The sequence below is a fragment of the Nilaparvata lugens genome, chromosome 5 (genome assembly GCF_014356525.2).
Source record: "Nilaparvata lugens isolate BPH chromosome 5, ASM1435652v1, whole genome shotgun sequence".
Taxonomy (NCBI): Eukaryota; Metazoa; Arthropoda; class Insecta; order Hemiptera; family Delphacidae; genus Nilaparvata; species Nilaparvata lugens.
The window spans coordinates 51,755,767-51,774,941 of NC_052508.1; the positions used below are offsets into that span (position 1 = coordinate 51,755,767).

The following is a 19,175-nucleotide window of genomic DNA, read 5'->3' on the forward strand; positions in this document are numbered from 1 at the left end:
TAATCAACAGCTTAACTGGTGAAAGCCGTAATCAAATTTTTGATAAGGTGGAATTGGAGGACGGTACTATTGAGTGCGACCCCCAAAATGTAGCCAACAAAGTTAATCGTTATCTAATCAATGTTGTTCAGCCCGATTGCAATACACCTTCTTCTGTCTGCCTTGGTCTTTATCATCAGTGCCGTTCCTTTTTCATAGAACCAACTACAGAAAATGAAATCTTAAAAGTTATCTCTAATCTTAAAAATAAGAAATCATCCGGCTTTGATAAATTTAATGTTCTACTAATAAAAAGAATTGCCTTTTATATTGCACCCGTACTGACCCATATTTGTAACTTAAGCTTCAGTAAAGGAGTTTTCCCAGAAATGTTAAAGATGAGTGTCGTAATACCAATTTTCAAAAAGAAAAATTCAATAAAATTAAATAACATCAGACCTATTAGCTTGCTTTCCGTTTTCTCAAAAATCCTAGAAAAGCTTATGATAAATAGATTAGTAACTTACCTAAATAAAAATAATTTTTTCTCCCAAAAGCAGTTCGGCTTCCAAAAAGGAAAATCGACTGAAGATGCCCTTTTAAATTTCTCAAATCTAGTTTACAATAGTTTGAATAATAGCAATAAAACAACCGGTCTCTATATAGATTTCACAAAAGCATTCGATTTAATTAATCATGAAATTCTATTTTTAAAGCTTGAGGCGGCCGGAGTCAGGGGAGTGGCGCTGCGGTGGTTCCGCAGTTTTCTGAGTAACAGGGAACAGCAGGTGAGGGTTGGCGCTGAGGGCTGCCTCAGTAGCCCCCTTCCCGTCACCGTCGGCGTCCCCCAGGGCTCCGTTTCCTCAGCTATTTTATTCATTATCTTTATTAATGATCTCTTAAATATAAAGTTCAATGGAATAATTCAAGCCTTTGCAGATGACATTGCTTTCTTGTACTCCCATAAAAGCAAAGAAGTTATAAAAAATAATATAGTAGCTGATTTGAGTATCCTGAGAGAATGGTGCAGTGAAAATAAAATGATAGTTAACGTATCTAAGACAAAATACATAAACTTCGACTTGCAGACGTGGTACGTGATAGGAAATTCACGAATGACGCATCATCACGTCTGATTAACTTGAAATTTTGCATATAGATTCTAAATTTACCGTGTATGGCTAAAGGCCTATTTTTAATTTTTCAAAGTTTCAGTGGGTCAGGTTTTCAGTTTTTAATTAGAGCCGGGTTACCTGCTAGTAGTAAATGAATAGTGAGAGTTATGTGGAAGATGGTGGAGAAATTAAACTCTTAAAGATACAAAAGAGGGATTTTGACAATAATTTATTCAAAGTGAACAAGTGAAAACTATTAGGAGCAGTTAAGAAAATGTCATGAACTTGCCCCTTTCCGATTTTTGAGAAAGTCTTCAATGAGGTTTTCGCAGTAAATATCTTTTTCGTCGACCCAGGAATTGTATTTGGATGGCCATCCTTTCCATTTCACCAGATACTCCGTTTTGGCATCCACAATGTCTTCCACTTCGTACTCATTGCCATCACAGCTACTGTCACTGCTCTCTTCTTCACCATCGTCCTTATTTTTCTCTTCCTTCTTCTCTTCCACCTCATCCTTCTTTTTCTTTTCAGTCTGCTTCTTCTTTTCTTTGTCATCTTTGGTATTATCCTGCAAAATATTACTCAACTATAGTTTCAAAAAAATACTCTAGTATTCTAATCACAAAAATATAATTTTATCAATAGTTTCTAGATAAATTCCAAGTACTGTTTGATATAAACTGTATTATAGGAATAGAATAATTTGAAATGAACTATTTAAGAAACTCATAAACTGAGAGTTTTAAAAGATGCATTAGTATTTTAGCCACAAAAATAAAATTTTAATAATAGTTTCAAGATTTATTTCAAGTAGTGTTTGGTATCAAATAATGAATAAATACTAAAAATGATTCGAAATGAACTATTTAAGAAATTCATAAACCGAAATACGTCTTTTCAAGGTTCAAATGACTATAATTTTCCATAATTTCCAATGCCTAGATCAAAGACCAAGCATTCCTTGATAGATCCAGTCGTAAGCACACAAAAACTAATAGTCTAGTATATTTAGTAGTAAACTATACTAAAAACACTAGGAGTCATACTTGGACTGATTTTCACAAAATACGAATGAACTACGGAGGTATCAATAGTATAGGTTAATGCTAGCTTTAGAACCGCGAAATTATTCCTATACAAGATTTTCAGGTGAATGCGTTTTGAAAAAAATGTCTAGTTGCTGAAGTAGCCAACTCAACACTTGCAAGTCAATCAGTAATTTTCTACTCATATTAAATATGAGTTTATTTAACACATTTTCTTTGAGTAAACAAGAAATTGAAAGGAATATAAGAGAAGCCCCACTACTTCTAAACTCACGGTATTCTGAACAATTTTCAATAATTAGTTGGAAATATGACCAAAAGTATGACTAGTTGATATTCATAACATAAAATAGTATTCTCAGTTGAATTTTTATAAATTCCAAGAAAGTTGTTTTTCTAAATTCCCCTTTCAATTTCTCAAAACTGACTAGCCAGTTCATTGCTTCCATCTTTCATATTTTATAATTTTTAAGAACGTTATCAACAAATATTCAAATAATCAAGAAAAATGTTGAATCGAACAAGTAAGAATTACTAAGGTTTTACTTTATATATATCGTATTTTCACTGTGAATCACTTACTTGCACTTGATTCTTTAAAAACTCGTCGATGAGCTTTTTGCAGTTCAAGTTGGATTCCTTTTCCCAAGTGTCATCATTTGAGCCACAGCCTTTCCAGTGCACAAGATATTCGGTTTCACCTTTTCTGGTTTTTCTCATTTTCACAATTCTATCTACCTGTCGATAACAATGGAAAATGAAATAAAATCTTGGAAACATATTATAAGAACAATAATTTGGTATTAGATAATATTAAAATAGATTAAATTTCATAAAAGTAAAATCATAGCCCTATTTGGAATTTTCTGGGAGTAAAATAGTACAGAGTATCCTTAGTTTTTCTCTCCCGATCAGAGCGTTCTAGTAATAGTTATTTGTATATCGACTTTTTCTCCCTGTGGGAAAAAGTTTGAAGCCCGAGGCGAAGCCGAGGGCAAAAATTTTCCTGAGGGCGAAAACGTATTTTTCGCTCATGATGTACACAACCTTTTTCTCCATCTACATTTTTTTATAGAAACTGCAAATAATATTATTTTAATAACTTACGTATTGGTGACAATGTTTCCTAACAACATAACCTAAAATCTGAAACCTAAAAACCGGTCGTCTGATTGGCACTGCCTATCGGCAACAGTTGCAACAATTATATCAGCTGGGCGTCTACCAAAAATGGCTGACTCCAGATCACGCGGTTCAGATTTGAATTGCAGATCAAAAATATTTGTTGGCTGGTATTTTGGATAGAATAAAACATTTTTAAAATTGTATAAATTTTTATCGTCTACTAATATTAAGAATATATCATACAAACATATATTTCATGAGTTGATCAAATTTCTGGTTGTGGTATTGAATTCAGTTGACTCAATGACAGACACCTCTATTATGCTTTCTCATCTGAGCTTAAACCTTCTAACCTATTACAATGTAAGTTTTAAAATATAGATGCTTCCCATGTTATTTAACCCATCAGCGCTCTCTGGTACCATATGGTACCAGTTGACTACTCTATCTATTTCTCTCATCTAAGTAAAATGGTTCAGAATTTCGCCACCAGAGTCACATGACATGCTAGTAAACAGTGTAGACAACAGCTGTGAACGCTCTAACCTCCTTTTTTGTGAAGAAAAATGTCACCAGAAGTCTTTGAAAGTTGAATTAGTTTTTGAGATGGACACTGCGGATATTATTTTTGAGTAAGTATATAAATTGACAGTTTTCCTTCTAATCAACTATGCCAAATAAGTCTAGAATAGTGTATAATTGTATTCCTTGCTTTGTCCAGTCATTCTCATCTTTTGTCTTTGAATTATTGAACTCTACATATTGGTGGTACCATACGGCTCCACTGGGCGCTCCTCTTGTCATTAGGTCCACATTATATCCTTTATATTTTTTGTTTGTTTCCAGAGATGGACTATGTCTGTCTGCAGCTCTGGACATCTTGAATGACAATGAAACCAATTTTGATAGTGCCAATATTTTTATTGAACCACCTGAGCCTTCGGTTCTAACAGATGAAGATTCTGGAGATGAAGACCAAGCAACAATCGACAGTTTTTTTCTAGATGATGCACTTTCAAACAGATTTCTGAGGTTGAGTGGTAGAGAGGACTTGAAAGTCCTAACTCCGCCTAATAAAGATTTTTTTCAATTCCTTATTATGAGCATGAGCTTGATATGAAACTAACACTAAATGCTGTCTTACTCTCACAGCAGCAACCTGAGTTGAATCAAGTTGTATAAAAGCACGTAGGAAAATATTTAAATTTTAAGCTTTAAACAATTTGAGATACATAAAAACAACGTATAAAAATATTGTGATGCCGAGCCAGCAATCTTGTCTCTAATACTGTAAAAAAAAGAAAATGATAAATTGAGAGCTAAAATAGTACGAAAATCGAATATAAATATAAGGTACAGTAAATTGAAATACAAGTAGATAGCAGTTATGATTACAATGTTTATCATTTGTGTAAAAGTTAAGAACACCAGAGAAGAAATAATGTGAATCGTTTAAGGGTGACAAAACACATTCTCAAGGTAAATTAGTTCATTATTTGTCACTGGTGAGTTGAGAACACGACAGAAGTGTAAATTCGTTTAGATGAAGAATCGATCAACCGACATTTCGTTCAATCGGATTCGTCATCGTCGTCGCCGCCATAGTTGTACTTGACCTGCTTGCGTGCCTTACCCGTGGTGGCTGGGGTCCTTGCAGGCGGGTCGTCACTCCGAAACGCCACTTCGCCGAAGTTTTCATCACTGCTGTCACCTCCAAACGCCGATTTCGCCGCCTTCTTCTTGGGTTTCTGCGCAAACACAAGCAAAGAATCTCAAACCAAAGAACAGTGAAAAGTTATTGAAAATGGATACAAAGCTTGAACAATAAAAATCAACAATATTCTTCAATAATTGAAGTGAAATAAAGAGCACGGAAATACAGACTTTTGTTTGACTCGTGTTTTCACGAGACTGAAGCTACGATACTATGCTGAAACATTATGCCGCATTCACACTCTAGCCCAATGCGTACAAATGACGACGAGCACCAGAGTGTGGAAAGGGGGGGGGGTTTGGTCTTTGTTCCGGATTTTGTTGAGCGGAGGCCAGTCAAGGTGAGCGCTGCCAAACCACCCCTCCACATTCTTGTCAACCAATGCGTGCTGGACCCTGTTTTTTTCGTCTGCTCTGCTGATTTTTCTGAGTGAGTTGATATAGGCCTGATTGTTAGGCCTCTTTCACACGATAGGAGACGTGCAACTTGAACACTGAACAGTGTTCTCGTTTTTTTGTCGAAGTACATTGAGTCGAATCGTGTCTTTCACATGGTGACTCCTATCCAGGAACCTCGTTTTGTCACGTCTTTTCCCCTCGAGGCAAGCAGAGGCAAGATCTAACAACTACGCGCCGACGTTTGCTCAAAGGATGACTCATCACTTTTTCTCAAAGTCTAACTTCCTTAAAAATATAGATAGAAGATTTCTGATTTCGGATTTGGATTCAGCGACCCCAAATTCTTTAAAGCGTAAGTCCCGTTTTCGAAAATATCCGAAAACAAGGAAGTTATGGCTGTTTTTAATAAAGCTTTCTATTATCATATAATTATACGGTAAAAACGAACAGGTACTGTACTATACAGTACGTAAGTACTGTAGCTATTATAATACAACTTACACTGTATTCGTGTAGGAAATTTGGTAGGTTATTTATCTTGATTTCTGAAAATACCCCAAAATAAGGGAGTAAGATAACTTTGAAAAACCGAAGTTTTCCTGCCGATTGAAGAAACATTAAAAATTAGTCTAAGGCATATTATGTCTTAGAATAAAAACGTGTAACAAATATCAGATCACTGGAGAATTCAAGCTATCAAGCTTTTCATAAATTTATTTGTCTCCTCATTGCAGAAGGTTTGCGCCCAACGTTTTCACTTAAACATTTCTATGATTAAATTGTGATAGAGAACATTATCGTATTGATCTTCTAAATCCAGTTACATGTACATAGATTTTCGTAAAATTGATTTTTTTCCGTTCCTATGAATTCTAAGAATTCTATGTATTGTTTATACCGGTTCATCACAGGCCAGGCTGGTCTGAGCTATTCATGACTTTTTTTCACTATGCATTATCAACTCAGCAGTTCTAATACACAGACATCACTACTTGGAATGCCATGACATTTTCTATTCTTTCAATTCCTATTATTACCATAGATCGATTCAGATCAGCACAATGTTTATTCTGTATGTTCATAATAGATTTTTCTGATTGTAAAAAGAAATAGTCAATAATTTATTGCTGGGAATTTAAAGTGATATTCAACGATTTGAACCTGATAAATTGGATTGTTGAATGACAATTGAAATTCAGTGAATTTTACTGTACAACATTCCTTTTCATCCTATTTTATTGGATGATGAGTGGAGATGATTTATGATTTCATATTTGGATTCATCTTTTCATAGTTCAATATTTTTTTGGAAAACTAGAACTTTTAAAAATTAAAAATGTTTATGTATAAACTTCTCAGGTGTTCAAAAACTTCTTAAAACCTTTGCCTGTCCCTTTGTGAGGCAGGAGTATTATTTATCTTAGTACGTACTATATAATCATATGATAATGGAAAGCTATATTAAAAACAGCTATAACTCCCTTGTTTTCGGGTATTTTTGAAAATGGGACTTACGCTTTAAAGAATTTGGGGTCGCTGAATCCTAATCCGAAATCAGAAATCTTCTATCTATATTTTTAAGGAAGTTAGACTTTGAGAAAAAGTGATGAGTCATAACTTTGAGCAAACGGCGGCGTAGTTGTTAGATCTGTCGGCTTATTCGTAAGATCCCCATGTGAAAGTACAGGAGAGCTGCAAAATATGAAATATGATCTTCAGTAATATGATATTCCAGGAGCGAGGTCTCTGCCGTGTGAAACTGGCCTTATAGCGTTCCTTTCTTTGTAGTTTCTTTTCTTTTTTTATAGTTTTTATTGTGTTCCTCTAAGTTAATATTTTTAGTTTCTATCATGGATGGATATGTCTTGCTGGCTGGCTACCGCTGGCCTTGATGAGGCACTGTTCAGATTGAAGTGTGGATGTTTACAAGCTTACAAGTTCAGCCAACGTGTGGCAATTTTAAACACATGACATCGAATTCAATCAATCTTGTAGAAACATGAAACATGTATAATAATTAATATGTAATATTAATGCAATAAGAGTATAGGCACCGACCTGTAGTTCATCACCTGTAGTTCCTGCCGGTTCATTACCACTCTCCAGCACTTTACGAAGTATGATCAGTATGATCTGCTGTTTGACCAGCAGATCGTTCGCTTTTGATAATTGCCTGCGGCACTTTTCGTTATATCTCGAACACTACAAAACACACATGTACAACTACATTAATACACCAAAAACGTAATATCGATAAAAACTACAAACAAATAATAAGTGGCTATGACAATTTCAAGTCACTCTATTCAGTATGATATCCATCTCACTACAGCAATACTACACACTAGAACAAACAATATAACTGATATAGTCCTATATGGGAGGATTCCCACATATAAGTATTAGTGTATGTGTCCGGTTAAGTGAGAATAGTCAGTGCCATGAGAAATCATGAAAATAATATTTTCACAGTTCCAGTTACTGAATATGATAGTGATATGTGGAAATTAGCCTTAAAGAGGTTGGTTTCGGTCAAAATATACTGATAAATGAATTTCTGCTGAGATAAAAGTGATATTCACTTCAAACAGTTAACAGCTGTGCACGGCCGTCTCCGGCCGATACATTTTTTGATCCGAATTGAATGAGATTTTCCGGCTCTATCCGGCCGAACTAACTATAGTGAAGTCCACTTTAGTGGCTTGAGATGCGCGTGTACACTAGCGTCAGGTGATAAATTTTCATAACGGCAAGGAAAGTTGTGTGAGTGCGCCACACCAGATTTTTTGAAGTTGTTCTGTTTTATAAAGTTGTAACTATGAACAATAAAAAGTTGATAAGTTTGGTTCAAGAGCATGTTTCAATGTGGGATGTATGAGAGACAAAAGATATCATCGTCGTGATGTTCAAAGGAATCTGTGGACAAAGATTGCTGAACAAATAGAATCTAAAGAAAATCTCAATATAATCATTTTTTATGAAAAATTTTATGGTTATGATAGTAGTTAATTAAATAATTGGCAACCAGCCAAGTACTGAACTAGACTGACATGAACGGTTCCAATGGATGACCATATTCGGCCGAATTAACGGCCGGCAGATTCGTCCGATCCAACAGTCGAACGGATCGGTTGAATACGGTTCCAGTGGACGGTTAACCTCAGTCAATAAACCGAAAGTTTGAAGAGAATCGCATTATGGAGAATATTAGGCAATATGCACGTGACATTTTTCTTGAAGTATAAAAGAAAATATTGTACTTTTTACTGAAGTTCTAGAGGAGGTGATATTAAGGTGACTTGAAATTGTCACAGTTAAACGCGTTATTGCTTGTGGCAACATCAAATAGTTTTATTAAAATTAGGCACATTAAAATACAAAATATAAATATGAATCAATTATTGAATGCTTGAAACAGTAAGATTTGAATGTGCCTATGAAGTCAAGTACAATGTAATTACCGTATTTTATTTTTTCAAGATGATTTCAAAAGCCTCCTCATTCATATCTACCGTCAATAACTTGACAGACAATTACCACATTCGTACAGCAAACATGCATCAATTAGAATTAATTCTATTTGATCGTGAATTAATTTTTTGATGAATGCGTGCTTGTTTTTAATCAATTCCTTATTATTTTTTTTGTATGTACAGATGGATAATCATTACTTGAATGGATACTCGCGATCCTATTCAATTATTTGTAAAAATTGAGTCTTTATGTCCAAGAAATGTATCTGAATTTATTGGCCGTGGGTGTGGTTTCAACAGACGTTCTCAAAAACTGTCCTTTACCTACCAAAAGCTAAAGATACGTTTACGTTTATGCGAGGGTAGCCAACGACCGAGTAAGAATACAATTGGTAGTTATAGAAGTGTTCACAGCTTTACATTCTGACAATGTGAGAACACTCCCTTAAGAATCAATGGTATTCTTTTTGTCGTCAGCTGCAGTCGCCTATACGAAAACGTACAATTGCTGTGTTTTTTAAACGAATATATTATATCAAACTAACCTTGTTGGCCAAGAGTGACATATGCAGCGCATTGCTAACCGGATCATCGCTGCTGGAAGCCGGCATTCTGCTGCTGTTGCTTGGAGACAGCCTGCTAGCAGTTGAGGAGGACGAAGAGTCACCTCCTGAGGAGGAAGAGGAGGAGGAGGTGGAAGGATCAGAAGAGGGTGTAGTGGCAGGGTCTGCAGCTCCTCTCTCTCCAGCCGCCGCACTTGTTCCGAACATAGGCGGATGTCGTTTCCACTCCTGCTACACTATCCACCGTCTAAAATATCACAAACATAATGATAATACTCTTTCATTTGACATATCATTCATAATTTTAAGTTCAATATAATGAATATTATAAAAGAGTTAAAATCCCTATATTCATTTATAAACATCCTGTAATACTGATCGAGAGAGGAGAGCAGGCTGAGCACAAATCTGTATTTCTCCCGAATAAAAGTTCTCTTTGATCAATAAAAGTTTACAAAATCATAAGATTATGATTTCACCTTTCAAAAATATGAGTCCAAAGATATCCCTGATAAAATGTTTAGAGCCAGACCACACAGAAAGCAATCTGCGATCTTTCAGGTTTGAATGGTTATTAATTTGTTCTATTTTCACAACTAAGCACAGATGATCGGGGAAGAACAACTAAGGATACATTGTTCTATAACTCTACAAATTTGGGTAACAGATATAGATATCTTAGAGATGTAGATATAAAAACCTATACGATTGCACATCACTCTGTGTGTGGGGGCCTTGAAGGTGATTATTAACTCTTAAATGTACTTTTTCGCTTATGCGACTTCGGCCGACAACCTAGGAAGAATATCTTTACTTCTTATCGGAGTGCCCACGCGTTGACAGAATGAAAATCTATGAATACTTCCATAGGAATCAACGGTAGACGAATTCTTTCTCAGTAATCGGTCACAGTCGCATAGGCCTAAACGAAAACTCTCAATTAGTTTTGGGTTGAGTGACGCATTTTCGTTCTGTCAACCTTATTAAACTGTTACATAAATCGATATTTGTTATTAATAAGCTGTAGCCCACTCCCAGTTTTATTCCAATATTTATTTCTATTGCCTAATCATTATTTTATATCATATTAAGAGTCACCGAGTTCAGAAATAAGCCCTGGTACGATAGGCATTGTAATGAATTGAAGAGGGAGTTGCGCAAAGCATACAGAAATTTTAAAAGTAGAAGTCAAGATCTAAGCGCACTAAATCATTTCATGAGCTGTAAAATGTTGTACAAGAGTACAGTAGAACAGAAAAAGAAAGAATTCAATGATAATATGAGACAAAAGTTTAAAAATGTTAAAAACGCGAAAGAATTCTGGGGAACGGTACGGCTGGTCAGGGGGAAAAAGAATGCAGGATTTAACCACATTAACTTGGAGGAATGGGCGAGATTTTTTAAAGAGAAATATGAACCAACTACTATTGGAAATAATTGTATATTGTTCGATGTAAGACATCCACTTATCGATAAACCAGTGGATTTGTTGGAGTTAGAGAATAAACTGAGAAGGCTAAAGAATGGGAGTGCACCGGGCTTGGATATGATTTCATACGAATTTTTCAAATTTTTAGCTTTCGAAGGAAAAGAGTTGATGATTCACCTATTCAATTCAATATTAGAGACGAGTGAAATTCCAACAACTTGGTCAAGGCTTAAAATATTCTTGCTGTTTAAGAAGGGCTGTAAACTGGATCCCAAGAACTACAGAGGTATAGCTATTGCGAATTGTATCCTCAAACTTTTCACCGGCATAATAACGGACAGATTGGAACTGTGGGCGGATGAGTGCGGAATGATGGAGGAGAGTCAGTCGGGATTCCGTAAAGGCCGTTCATGCGTTGACAATATTTTTGTACTGGATACAATAGTTAGATATTATATGCAATTCAAAAAAATCTGGTGTGGTACACTCACACAACTTTCCTTGCTCATTGAACTGTTTGTAAGCCTCATTCTTAAACGAGAGAATAATTATATACAAGGTTTTTTGAAATTTTGCATTTCAAGGATAATATAAAAGGAAAAAGGAGCCTCCTTCATACGCCAATATTAGATTAAAAATCAGACTATATAATTATTCATCATAAATCAGATGACAAGTGATTACACAGATGTGTGGAGAAGCCAGTCTATTGATGTAATTAAGGTCTATAGTTTCAATCAGGTACTTGTGGATGAGAATACTACGTGAGGTCTACTGTTCACAGAACTACTAGTATAATAGGATTCCAGCTGATTTGTGTTGTAATAAAATAATATATCATTGCAATTGTTTATTTATTTTATTGCTCAGTGAAACTGCTTGTATTCCTCAACTTTCAACATTTATTATTTGATGTTAAGCATGCATTGTAAAATGTCTCATCCTATACTATTAAACGAGCAACTTCTGTTTATATTGTAACGCTCATTGGGGGTTCCTTGTTTTTTGACTTGAATAATGCCCCAGACGGAGACGTCACACAGGTATAAAATCTTACACTGAATCCTCGGTGTTGTAATCTCAAATTTATGAGTATGTGGATGAATTCTACAGAGCACCAGACTGAGAGATTCAATATAAGATTTAATTTAATAGTCCAAATCGCGGGAGGCACAAACTCCTGCACACCCCTTGATCTGTTCAATGACTATCTCTATGAGAATAATACTCTTTGCAAGTATGCGTCGTAGTGTAGCAATTGCTAGACACCAGATTCAGAGACTTTAAATTATTACCTGTATTGTGGACAGTGCACAAAATCAAACAGGTCGAGCAAGGAACTTGGTGCATATAATTTGCGGGATTGCGCCACTAATAAATTCCGACGGTCTAGGCTAAGTTTGATATACCAAATGCCGTTCGGAAGATACTTCGCGGACAGAATATTTCCAAGTTTCAGGCTCTATTGTATGATTCTTTACGCTGTAACTGTTTCTGCTCTGTGGTAGGAACTTTTATTCCTAAGTCGATGAAGGGCACAGATAGAAGAAGCTGAGATATTAACAGGTAAGGACAGAGAACGTATAATCTCGATCTGACCCCACTTAATATTTCCACTTAGATCTGTTCCTTGAACCAGATTTGGATCAATTATTTCAATTATCGTTTTTGATAATAATAATAATATCTTCTATTACTTAGATTCATTTCATTTCATGGTCTCAATAATTTTAAGATGTCACAACATGATTGTATTTTACCGGATCTCGAAAACGGCTCAAACGATTCTCACGAAATTCAGAACATAGTAGGTTTATAATATAAAGATTCGATTGCACTAGGTCTCATCCCTGGGAAAACTCGCTGAAGGACATTAAAAGGATAATTATTATTCATCCTTGAAAAAACAGGTGATAATAATTATTTCGTCGTCTGTTGGTGATGGAAGTGAGTGAACGAGTTCATGTGTGTGGGACTGTGTCAAAATTATGCCTCATCTGTTGAGCTTTTGTAATCATTCAATCAGGTGCTTAGTGCCGGTTGCAAAAAAGCCGGGTTATTTTCAATCCTGATTAATTCCAGTATATTCATCTTTTTTAAATGGTCTTCTCTGATTTGGTTCACGTGGAGTTAATCAGGATTAAAATTTAACCGGCTTTTGTGCAACTGGGCCTTTGTGAGGGAAATTTTTGCATTCCTCTGGGAATAAATTTATTTATTTATTAAATAGAGCGAACAATACAATAGTCGGAAAAGAAAAAACAGGCTATTGCCCAGAACTTCTTCAATTTCCTGATTTTGTCACAAATCGTCCAAATATTATGTAGGTTATGTTCACTTCAATTTCAACACCAAATCTTCAATCTGAAACTATGAATCAGAATAAAACAAAGAAAATCTTAAACAAAGTAAATCTCAATTTACTGTGATTAGATAGAACATTTCTGTATGAATGTTATTATAATTTCTTCTTTCGTAATAAATTTTTTATGCCTTTGTACTCCATAGCGAAGCTCGGTCCCCGATATTTGCTATAAATAAATGTCTTTCTCATCATAGAGATATGAGAAATAAAAAAATTCAGAGTATGATTAACTTTTAAACTTTTGTTTAGAAAATTCAGAACACATTTTGAAAGTATAATTTTTTAATATATTTTTTCAAGCTTTCTAAATGTATTTCCATTTTTGTCAAGGTATTCTTTACACAAATCAAAATATATGACTTGTGAATATTAAATTCACAGAGGTGCTAGAATGGAATAGGATAATATATTAATCAATAACACAGATATGAATGAATTTAAATTAATTTTACTTAGCAAACATATAATATTATTTGCTACAACTGTATTCGCTTACTTCGTAATACCTGTCTTACAGACAGTAGTTTCATACACTTGAATACTTGATCAAGATGAAATATACTCACTTGAAATGCATTTCAGTTCTCTCAAACGCGATTCCTATTGTCCTGCTAGTGTCATCCCTCACTCATCCACCATTACCCTCCATAGCATTGTAACAAAACACCATATCAATTCTATCCACTGTCCTCAGTAACTTGATCTGAAAAAATAAATTGATATCAGTACCAGAAATTTAATATGATTTTCTTCTATCTCGGCAGCCACCAACATTTGTGCCATTAATTGTATCAAAATTGTATTCCAAGAGCAGTATATCACGACTTATACAAGGGCTTATAGCTCTCCAACAATGCATCGTAAAAACTGATGATTATCGCAGGTTTGTAGAGCATTGAATTCTCTTTGAAATGATGTATTATTTCACTATTCCAATTGTATCAAAATTGTATTCCAAGAGCAGTATATCACGAATTATACAAGGGCTTATAACTCTCCAACAATGCATCGTAAAAACTGATGCTTATTGCAGGTTTGTAGAGCATTGAATTCTCTTTGAAATAATATATTATTTCACTATTCCAACTTTTTCTTTCATTGTCTTAGCAGCTTTAATGTAGGGGGTGAAATTTTCATTGCTGCAAAATTGATCGTTTGAAAATGTCATTTGAAGTGTCTGTGGAACAATTTTGGATTTTGCAGCTTAATTTGGACCAGTTAGTGAGTGAACATACCGAAAGTGCGCATCTTTATCATCCCCTCTGCTGAAGGTGTGGAACCGCTGAGTTGACACTTGTTTCAGCAATGGAAATTTCACCCCCTGAAAGCATCAGAATGCATTCTGACTCTAAAATTTAAAAATGAAGGATATGTCAATCATCTATATAATACACGCTCAAGAAGAGCGTATGCACTTCAACAACATAGAAGACAATTCTTTGAGAAACGTCCTTCCTACATGGGAGCTAAGTTCTTCAACCAGCTACCAATTAATATCAGAGAGAAGGATGGTGCGATTTTCAAAAATGAATTGAAAAGATATTCAATTTCTATTAGTCCTCATTCCACACAAAGCTTTCTCAACTGATTATTGTGAATTATTGTTAACTATTTTATTATTTTATGACACTATTTATATTGTAAAAATGCAATGATAAATAAAGAACTATTTGATTTGATTCGATTTGACCCCGCAGTTCAGTTTAGGGTATTAAGGAGGTAAACATATCAAAAGTCCCCACTCCTACCCCCTGTGCTAAGGTGGTATGGGTGGTTCAAAGATACATTTTTTTGATTTCTCGCATATAAATCAAAAACTATGTATCTTACGTACATAATTGTTATTTACAAAATTGGAGCATACATAATTTCCTACAATATTCAAAACATTTTACACCTTCAAGAGCGGATATCTCGAAAACTAGAGAAGATACCGTATAGAAAAAGTTGTGAGATGAATATTGTAGGAAATTATGTAAGTTTCAATTTTGTAAATAACAATTATGTACGTAAGATACATAGTTTTCGTTTATATGCGAGAAACCAAAAAATGGTACATTTGAACCACTCACACCCCCTTAGCACAGTGGGTAGGGGTGGGGACTTTTGCTTACCTCCTTACTACGTATGCATGTGAGCATAAATTGAATCTTCATATAAATATTATTTATAATATCATGAATAATTTCGTTATTTCTAATTAAATAAATTGACATCAGATGTTAATTAATTTTTATGTATGTATCTTAGAATAAGTGTAGTAGCATATACTTATATTTATTTTTTGTAAAGCTTTTTTGTATTTTGTTTTTGGCAAATAATATTCATTCATTCAATTAGTTTTAGTATACTGCTTGATAGGCCATAAATTAATAGTTAATACTGTTACAATTGACTTGACAGTTAGTAGTAACAGTTGATAATTATTGTAAGAGAAGCATTTTAAAGTCACCTCAAATAGTACTTACGTTTGATATGACGGGCAAATGCTTTTCTCGAAACCAGAAATATTGAATAAGAAGGTAGTCACATCATACAAGGTAGACCTGAAAAAATATCTTAATTCAGGTTTCCGAAAATGTAACACTCTTGTAAAAAATGATAACTTATTACTCTTGAAAGTTTTAAATTTATGGAGATGAATTCAACAGATTTCTTTCTCTCTTTGAAATTCAATGGATGGGACAGGAATAATTTTATCTGTCCGCCAGTTTTATTGGACACGGGAATTGCAGTAAACTGAAAAATTAGGCGAACCAAAACTTATGATCTCTTGATCATGTGATCCTCAAAGGATCACAAGGTGAAACACTGAACAAATAATGAATACAACTTGCAGCTTACTGAAAAATGGTAGGAATCATTTTCTTTAGCTCACGCATGGATTTTCAGAATTACCGTAACTAAAATCTCAGTAATCACATTTTTATAAATAGGTTCGCAAATATTATTTAATGGATTGAATTTTATATTATTAAAAAAATATATTCAAATTATGAATACTTTTAAAATTTTTATGTACTAATTGTATGAATCAATAATTTTTTTGTAACATTAATTTCATTTGATAGAGTCCTGTTGAAAATATAAAATTTTCTGAGCTCTCGGGGGGCCATGGCCTCTATGGACCCCCCCTGGAGCCGCCACTGCCTCTATGCACTCATTTTTATAGTTATACAGCAAGTTAATGAACATTCCGTTCTATTATATTAGTTTTAGTATGCTGCTTGATAGGCCATAAATGGTTAATAGTAACTGTTACTATTGATAACTATAACTAACTCAATAGTTAATAGTAGCCGTTGATAATAATAATTGTAAAAGAAGCATAATGTCTCCTCAAATATTACTTACGTTTGAAATGATGGGAAAATGCTTTCCTCAAAACCAGAAACATTGAATAAGATGGTCACATCAAGATAGACCTGAAAAAAAAACATTTTGATTTACAGCTTCTAGACAATTCTTACTGTTTCAATAGGCCTTACATTTCAATAATGACACAAACACACAAAATCTTCAAACCCTATTTAATTTTATGTAGCCTATGACAGATACATCTTGTGTTTACAATAAGATTGACCATGATATAATATAGTTTAAAAAAATTATATAAGTAATTCAATACCTACAAAATAACTCATTAACCAAAGCAATTTTTCATCTCATTCTAAGTGATCATAGACTGTAAAATTCTTCAACTGATATATTATTTACTAACAGTCAGGCTCGCTTCACGAGCAAAGGAATATTTTTATTAGTAAAATTTTTAAAAGCTATTGGCTATAATATGAACAGTAGGATCCCTAAAAGTGGGCTAGTCCAACAATAGTTAACAAAAATATATAAAAGTGAGGCCATCTTGATCAATTTAGTGTTTTCTATTCTTTCTTTCTACTTAGAAGATTTCATAATTCATGTCTCAGCTTTTGTACAATTATATTATAAATAAATTAATCTTACAGATTAGAAAAAAATTCTAGCCTAACACTGAGTTACCTGTGTTGTTGTTGTTAACCTCACTGTGTTGTTATGTTAACCACATAAATAGCAAAAATTATTGTAATATAAATCTTGTTTTACTATACACGTTACTAAACTATGAAAGCTAATTTTCAACTTGAAATTTTAATAAAATATCACATTGAAGCTTTGGACGAAAAGAATCCATTGCTTTGTTTATGAAGAAAATATTTAGTTTATATAGAAACAAGTAGAAAAATGTAGAGAGACTAAGCTGGTAAGAATGTTATAGGCAGCGCTAGTATCAATCTTCAAAACGTCACGGATCTAGTGTATATGCTATATATAAAATGATGACGTTCTATGTCGACCGAATGCCTAGTGATGACGTATAATACCTTTGTTTACAATGTCGTCCGAGTGGTTTGTCGTCCGAGTGGGTACCCACCGACGCATGCGTTTTGTATTGAGTTGTAGCTCCGTCAATTGCCGCTTGGCGCTACTAAAAAGCGGGAAAAATCAAACTTGGGCAAAATTTATACAACTACCGTACCGTAATAGATTACCGTAAACGTAATCTACGTTTTACGTATATTTTCGAATAAACCTGATATTATTTGAAAATAGACAATATATTTTAAAACCATATTTTCTATTTTAACTATTTTTCAACTCTTCAACATTCAATTTTAAATGAAAGGTTATACTTGGAAGTTAAACCAATCGACCTTGAAGTTTTTTTGTACAGATTCTATTCTTGAATTGTCTGCTGTCTCATATCAACACAACTCAGTCATTGTATTATCAGTTTAAAGACCAAAAACAAGTGGTGATGAACAATTTTTCTTGACAAGTTGGAACAGTGTCTCAGTTTTCTTTGTCAGTTTCCATGTCAAATAATAATGTGTGGTGATTTCAATATTCACCTCCAGGAAAAGAGTCTCATTGAAAACCGTTTCACCATTCTAATGAAAACTTGTGGCATGTTTATAGCAAACAGAGCACCAACAAGGAAACTAATTAAAGTCTTAAACTTAACTTTCTTAACTTTCTTGTTTATGGCATATCAACAGCTCTATTAAAGTCTGCAATAGCATCAATAGCTTCTCCTCTAAGTGGTCTGATTAACAGCTGCCTGAAACAGGCTGTTTTTCCAGATATATTAAAGATCTCGAGGACTGTACCAGTTTTCAAAAAGGGTAACCCGAAGAACTGTCAAACTTCAGACCCATATCTATAATACCGGCATTCTCTAAGATCTATGAGTCGGTAATGTTTACCCAGCTCTCTACCTATTTTGAGGAGAATATCTTCTTTTCACAAGAGATCAATTTGGATTTCGCAAAGGAAGATCTACTACAGACGCCGTTCAGTCCCTGTTTGATTCTATACTCAGGGCAATGGAGAACAAGCATTCAGTCGCCATGACCCTTTGCGACCTAACCAAAGCATTTGATTGTGTCTCCCATGATATATTGCTTGGAAAACTTGTGAGATATGGTGTTGGTGGAGCCGTCCTGAGAACAATGCAGGATTACTGTACCTTTCTGGGCGTAAAAAAAGTCTGGATGGAGCCACATCTGAGGCACTGCAAGTGAACCATGGAGTTCCCCAAGGATCTATTCTGGGCCCTCTTCTTTTCCTGATCTTCATAAACGATCTCAGCATGGATGGAAAAGCATTATTATTTGCGGATGACACCACTCTTGTTGCCCAGGATGAAGATCCCCAATTGGCCATCCTCAGGTCTACCCAGCTGCTTGAGGAGGCCAGTTCGTGGTTTGGAGCAAATAGACTGTGCATGAACCAGACTAAGACGCAGAACATGCTATGCACTCTGAGACGCAGACCGCCTACCTTTGGCGAGCCAGTAGAGGTTAAGCTGCTTGGTTTTATGATAGACGCCTCACTGTCATGGGACCAGCACATCAACATGGTCTGTAACCGGAATGCGCAAGTTGAGGAGCATTGTGCCAAGAATCTACCTGGTGACTGCGTACCA

At 34.6% G+C, this 19,175-nt stretch overlaps 1 protein-coding gene across 8 annotated transcripts; it reads right to left on the reverse strand.

Annotated features, from left to right (window-relative positions):
• Positions 1 to 1,318: 1,318 nt before the first annotated feature.
• LOC111054548 (chromobox protein homolog 3-like) lies at positions 1,319 to 17,622 on the reverse strand. Of its 8 annotated transcripts, none has more exons than XM_039428647.1 (9): positions 17,210 to 17,622; positions 16,565 to 16,635; positions 15,679 to 15,756; positions 13,777 to 13,913; positions 9,399 to 9,663; positions 7,439 to 7,582; positions 4,902 to 5,016; positions 2,726 to 2,881; positions 1,319 to 1,665 (listed from the first exon to the last, which is right to left on the reverse strand). In XM_039428647.1, exons 6-9 carry the CDS (start codon positions 7,471 to 7,473, stop codon positions 1,372 to 1,374), a joined length of 600 nt encoding a protein of 199 aa, XP_039284581.1. In that variant the 5' UTR covers positions 7,474 to 7,582; positions 9,399 to 9,663; positions 13,777 to 13,913; positions 15,679 to 15,756; positions 16,565 to 16,635; positions 17,210 to 17,622; the 3' UTR covers positions 1,319 to 1,371. The 8 variants fall into 8 exon arrangements, with proteins under 8 accessions (XP_039284581.1, XP_039284578.1, XP_039284579.1 ...); XM_039428651.1 differs by lacking the exon at positions 1,319 to 1,665 and adding an exon at positions 14,446 to 14,531 and having other exon boundaries at positions 2,739 to 2,881; XM_039428644.1 differs by lacking the exons at positions 4,902 to 5,016; positions 7,439 to 7,582 and adding an exon at positions 14,446 to 14,531.
• Between the last annotated feature and the right edge of the window lie 1,553 nt (positions 17,623 to 19,175).

Excerpts from the sequence above, each read along its gene's own strand:
- LOC111054548 (XM_039428646.1), bottom strand. The coding sequence starts at position 9,623 with ATGTTCGGAACAAGTGCGGCGGCTGGAGAGAGAGGAGCTGCAGACCCT. Across the intron at positions 2,882-9,398 it reads TGTCACTCTTGGCCAACAAG|GTAGATAGAATTGTGAAAAT; the intron begins GTTAGTTTGATA and ends TGTTATCGACAG. Across the intron at positions 1,666-2,725 it reads TTTTAAAGAATCAAGTGCAA|GATAATACCAAAGATGACAA; the intron begins GTAAGTGATTCA and ends AATATTTTGCAG.